The 5999-nt window shown below is 51.7% G+C and overlaps 1 protein-coding gene across 1 annotated transcript; it reads right to left on the reverse strand.

Moving 5' to 3' along the window:
- Positions 1-4676: 4676 nt before the first annotated feature.
- Positions 4677-5999, reverse strand: OXT (oxytocin/neurophysin I prepropeptide). Its single transcript, XM_038745434.1, has 3 exons — positions 5865-5999; positions 5547-5751; positions 4677-4775 (listed from the first exon to the last, which is right to left on the reverse strand). The coding sequence occupies exons 1-3, from the start codon at positions 5982-5984 to the stop codon at positions 4726-4728; spliced, it is 375 nt and encodes a 124-aa protein (XP_038601362.1). The 5' UTR covers positions 5985-5999; the 3' UTR covers positions 4677-4725.

The raw sequence follows: 5999 nt of genomic DNA on the forward strand, positions 1-5999 counted from the left end.
AAAACCCAGTCACACGCATATATGGGCAAACACCTAGACAGGTGCAAACACACACACAGATATGGATACGCTTATCCACACAGACCCGCATTCACACAAGGACCCACACATTATAGATCCAAGATATGTCTGTTGATTGTTGTATCATCCTCTCCCAAGCCTTGTACAATGCTCGTGCTCAATAAATACGATTGAATGAATCAAATGAATGAAAAAGAGAGACAAACAGACACACACTCACACTTAGAGAAATAGAGACCTGGACTCACACTTCAACACACCCACCTACTGATCCATTCATTCATTCAGTCATATTTATTGAGCGCTTACTGTATGCAGACCACTGTACTAAGCACTTGGAAAAGGACAATACAACAATAAACAGTGACATTCTCTGTCCACAATGAGAGGACACATCCACACACAGAGTCACACGGACACCCAAAACACAATCACACCCACCCAGATGCGTGTATTCATTCACTCATTCAATTGTATTTATTGAGCATTTACTGTGTGTAGAGCACTGAACTAAGCACTTGGGAGGGTCCAATAAAGAGTGACAATCCCTACCCAAAAAGAACTCACGGTCCGGAGGCAGCCAAGCAATGGCAAAGAGGCCTGCACACCCAGAGTCGCAGAGACACCCAAACACAATCACCTCCTCCCAGACCGGTGCATTCATTTATTCATTCATTCAATCACACTTACTGAGTGCTTACTGTGAGCAGAGCACTGTACTAAGTGATTGGAAAGTACAGCTCGGCAATAGATAGAGATAATACCTACCCAACAACGGGCTCACAGTCTAGGAGGGGAGAGGCAGACAACAAAACAAAACAAGCAGACAGGCAGCAATAGCATTCAATCATATCGATTTGAGCACTTACTGTGTGCAGAGCACTGTACCAAGCGCTTGGGAGAGGACACTGCAGCAATAAGGAGTGACAATCCCTTCCCACATTGAACTCACGGTCTAGCGGCAGACGTACAGTGTCAGAGAGGCCCGCACACCCAGACCCACAGAGGCACAACCACACAATCACACCACCTCTAACCTGCGGCTCCCTGCGACAATCCTGACTCCCCCAACCCTGGAGGAGGGGAAAACTGAAGCCCGAGCTGAAGACGTCCCCAGATTCTCCCCCACCGGGCTGAGCTGGGGGGTGATGGGCTGAAGGTCGTTGCTCCAGGGGTCAAGGGGTCCTGGGCCTGGATTGCCAGCTAACGAGGCTGAGCACGTCCTGGGTCTCACCCCCGCTACCCGGGACCGACCCCTTCCCACGTCCCTCCCCCCTACTTCTTTCCACCCCCTCTGCCCACCTCCCCAGCATCCCTCCCCCTGGCTCCGCGGAGCCCTCTGTTGGAATGGCCTTGGAAAGGAGCTGGATTTGTCAGCCCATGGTGGCACCCAGTGTATAGCCAGAACCAGGGTTTTCTCCCTTCAACAAGGGGTAGGTGGCATCCAGTGTAAATGGGGTATCTCTCAGGCAGAGCCTCTGGCGGGGAGGGGGACGGTCGGGTCTGGTGGACGAGAGGTGGCTGGAGGAAATGGGCCTAAGTGGGAATGCCTCCCCCCCATAAAAAAAAAAGAAGCAGGGTGATGTAGTGGATAGAGCCTGGACCTGGAAGTCGAAAGGACCTGAATTCTCATCCCGGCTCCGCCACTTGTCTGCTGTGTGACTCTGGGCAAGTCACTTCACTTCTCTAGGCCTCAACTGCCTCATCTGTAAAGGGGGATTGAAACTGTGAGCCCCACACGGGGCTGATGTGTCCAACCTGATTTGCTTGTTTCCATCCCAGCGCTTAGTGCGGTGCCTGGCACAGAGTAAGCACTTAACAAATACCACAACGATTATGTCAGGACCTATGGCTGAGACCCTGGCGAGGGACCGTGTGGCTCAGTGGCTAGAGTCCGGGCCTGGGAGTCAGAAGGACCTAGGCTCTAATCCTGGCTCTGCTGCTTGTTTGCTGTGTGACCTTGGGCAAGTCCCTTCACTTCTCTGGACTTCAGTTACCTCTTCTGTGAAACGGGGATGAAGATTGTGAGCCCCATGGGGCACAGGGACTGTGTCCAACCTGATTAGCTTGCATCTCTACCCCTGTGCTTAGTACAGTGTCTGGCAAATGTAAGCACTTAACAAAGACCACTATTATTATTGTTATTATTATTATTATCACAGGCCGAAGGCAGAAGCCAGCCACTAGCACCAACATTAGATCTTGGGCCTGGAAGATCCTTCCAAAAGTTTAAAGAGCAGTATTAAGATTTATCCTACTCGCCATTTCTAAAAACTCTCTTGAAGTGTACGCACCAAACTCCTCTGACCCCCAAGATTTTTTTTTCCCTTTGGTATTTGTTAAGCACTTACTATGTATCAGGCACTGTGCTAAGCTCTAGGGAAGATACAAGCTAATCGGGTTGCAGTCTATGTCCCACATGGGGGCTCACAGCCTTAATCCCCATTTCACAGATGAGGAAACTGAGGCACACAGAAGCGAAGTGACTTGGCCGAGGTCACACAGCAGACAAGCAGCAGAGGCAGGATTAGAATCCAGGTCCTTCTGACTCCCAGACCTGTGCTCTAGCTGCTAAGGCCATGCTGCTTCTCACGGCCTTTTCTGCCTTCCGCCTGCTCTCACAGGCCCCTTGGTACTGTCAAACCATTTGATTTTTCATAGGGTTAAGGAAGGCCATTATTTCCTTCGAAGCGTTCGCAAAACAAAATGGGGCAGTTGTCTTGAAAGTGAGATGCTCATTCTTAAAAAACCATCTTTATATAGAGTATTTTTGTATATATCGATTTATACACCCCACTAGTCAGTCAATCATATTTATTGAGCACTGTAATAAGCGCTTGGGAGAGCACAATATAGCAGACACATTTCCTGCCCATAACTTAGCACTTGTTCCTCCTCTCTCTACATGAGTTTGAATTGATTTCCCCCATTAAGATTCTAAAATGCTTGTGGGCAGAAATCCAGTCTTTTTCCTTTAGCATGCTCTTCCAAGAACCTAGTACAGTGCTCTCTGTGTCTGGGAGGCTCTCAATAAATATAGTATTATGAGTGGATGGATGGAGGGATTGATTGAATGATTGATTGACTGATTGATTTCCAGATTCAGGAGGCACTCGATAAATATATTATTTGGGGTGGCTGGCATGATGATTTCCAAACTGGGAGCGGAGAGACCAGAAGGTGGAGGGGGTGGGCAGCCTTCTGGCCCCAGGGCCCCTCTCCGAAGCCTGGGGTGTCCTGGGTGTGAGTACAGCTGGGGGAGAGGGGAAGGGGGAATGGCGGGTAGGGGCAGATTACAGGAGAGTCCCAAGTCACTCCTCATTCATTCATTCATTCATTCATTCAATTGTATTTATTCATTCATGCAATTGTATTTATTGAGCGCTTACTGTGTGCAGAGCACTGTACTAAGAGCTTGGGAAGTACAAGTTGGCAACATATAGAGACAGTCCCTACCCAACAAAAGGCTCACAGTCTAGAAGGGGGAGACGGACAACAACACAAAACATATTAACAAAATAAAATAAATAGAATAGTAAATATGTACAAGTAAAATAGAATAATAAATCTGTACAAACATATATACAGGTGCTGTGGAGAGGGGAAGGAGGTAGGGCGGGGGGGATGGGGAGGCTAGGGCTTTGAAGGGAGTAGGGCTTCCCTCAAGGAGCAGTTTTGTTCATTCAATTCATTCAGTTGTATTTATTGAGCGCTTACTGTGTGCAGAGCACTGTACCCAGTTCTTGGGAGAATAACCACAGGCCCCCTCAGGGGGTCGGGGCTTGGCAATTTGGGGGTGGGAAAGGAAACGATCATTAGTCATAATAATACTAATGATAGTTGTGGCATTTGTTAAGTGCTTACTCTGTGCCAAGCACTGCTCTAAGCACTGGGGCAGATCTGAGGTTATCAGCTTGCATACAGTCCCCGTGGCACATGGGTTTATTGTCACAGTCTTCATTCCCATTTTACAGGTGAGGGAACAGAGGCCCTGAGAAGTGAAGTGACTCCCCCAAGGCCACACAGCAGACATGCAGCAGAGCCGGTTTGAGAACCCAGGTCCTTCTGACTTCCAGGCTTGTGCTCCATTTACTTATCACTCATCCTCTCTTACACTCTTTTAACTGTAGTGTAACCATCACTATTGTTATATTGTGCCCCTCGACTACTAATGTGTGTCTGTATGTGTGCATGTGTGTATGTCTTCCCCTTCTTCACCACCTATAATAATTTTGATACTTAAGCACTTACTATGTGCCAGGCACTGTTCTAAGCGTTGGGGTAGTACAAGTTAATCCAATTGGAGACAGTTCCTGTCCCCCATGGGGCTCACACATCCCCATTTCCCAGATGAGGGAACTGAGGGCCGGAGAAGTGAGGTGAGTCACCCAAGGTCACGCAGCAAACATTTGGCAGAGTCAGGATTAGAACCCAGGTCCTTCTGACTCCCAGGCCAGGGCTCTATCCACTTAGCCATACTGTTTCCTAATGTCCTGGGGTGTGTGGGGGTGGTGTGTGTGTGTGTGTGTGTGTGTGTGTTTGTTTTTTCTGTGAGCTCCCAGAGGGCAGGGTCCTTGTGCCCTCCCCGGTCTGCCCTTTCCCTGCCTCGGACACACACAGGACAGACAAGCGATTGCATCACATAAAATCTCCTTTATTTATCTTCCAATTCCGTCCCCCACCTCCCGGCTGCTGATGCCCAGCCTAGGGAAACTCCGGCTCGTGCTCACAAATGGGGTCCACGCTGCATCCGTCTGAGGGGGGTCAGGAAGGGGCATCAGGCCAGATGTTCTCCAGGCCCCCTGGCCCATCATCCCCTCGCCCCAGGGTCGCCCCCAGGGCCCCAGGGTCTCCCTTCCCCATCCCACTCTCGCTGTTCCCCCATCCATCCTCCTCTTCCGTCCTCCTGCCCCCATCCATCCTCCTCTTCCGTCTCTCTGCCCGCTATCCATCTGTTCAGTCTGGCCCCACGTCCATCCTCCCTTCCCTGTCCGTCCTCCGACCATTCCCCAATCCATCCCAGCTGGTCCTAATAATAATTATAATGGTATTTGTTAAGCGCATACTATGTGCCAAGTACTGTTCTAAGCACTGGGGTAGATACAAGGTGTTCACATTGTCCCACGTGGGGCTCAGTCTTAATCCCCATTTTACAGATGAGGGAACTGAGGTCCAGAGAAGTGAAGTGACTTGCCCAGAGTCACACAGCTGACAAGTGGGGGAATCAGAGTTAGAACCCATGACCTCTGATTCCTGGTCCCGTGCACTTGCCACTAAGCCTCGCTGCTCCCTTTCCTTTCAGCCCCATCCACCCCCCCCCCCCCCCGGTCCACCTGTCCCTCATCCAGCGCTTAGAACAATGCTTGGCACATAGTAAGTGCTTAATAAATACCATCATTATTATTATTATCTCAGTCTCCCCGTGTCCCAGGACCAGGACCAGTAGGTGCCCACCTCCCACCCCCAACATCCCCCACCACACCCCCACCCCCTCACCCCCCATCCCCAACCCCGCCTGCCCTCACCGCTGCTGCAGCAGATGCCTGGAGTGGCACAGGTGCCCCCTTCACCGCCGCAGGGCCTGTGTCCAGCCTGGCATGGGGAGGGCAGGTAGTTCTCCTCTTGGCAGCGCAGGGCCTCGGCCGTGCCCATGTAGCAGCCCAGCTCCTCACCACAGCAGATGTTGGGCCCAAAGCAGCGCCCTTTGCCCCCAGGGCCGCAGGGCAGGCACTGGGGCAGGATGGGCACAGAGAGGGAGGGCCGTCAGCCCCGAGCGCAGCCCCTGGACCCAGGTGTCCCGACCCCGTCCCTTCCCCTCCCGCCCCCCACCTCCCACTTCTCACCCTCCTGCCGTCCCGGTCTGGAAGGGCCCGTTTGCCCCCCAAGGGGCAGTTCTGGATGTAGCAGGCCGATGCCAGGGCGAGCAGGCCGAGCAGGGAGAAGAGCAAGCGGGGGCAGGCCATGGCTCCGGCTGGGCT

The sequence above is a fragment of the Tachyglossus aculeatus genome, chromosome 4 (assembly GCF_015852505.1).
Source record: "Tachyglossus aculeatus isolate mTacAcu1 chromosome 4, mTacAcu1.pri, whole genome shotgun sequence".
Taxonomy (NCBI): domain Eukaryota; kingdom Metazoa; phylum Chordata; class Mammalia; order Monotremata; family Tachyglossidae; genus Tachyglossus; species Tachyglossus aculeatus.

Excerpts from the sequence above, each read along its gene's own strand:
- OXT (XM_038745434.1), bottom strand. The coding sequence starts at position 5,984 with ATGGCCTGCCCCCGCTTGCTCTTCTCCCTGCTCGGCCTGCTCGCCCTG. Across the intron at positions 5,752-5,864 it reads CAGACCGGGACGGCAGGAGG|TGCCTGCCCTGCGGCCCTGG; the intron begins GTGAGAAGTGGG and ends ATCCTGCCCCAG. Across the intron at positions 4,776-5,546 it reads AGGCATCTGCTGCAGCAGCG|ACGGATGCAGCGTGGACCCC; the intron begins GTGAGGGCAGGC and ends GACCCCCCTCAG.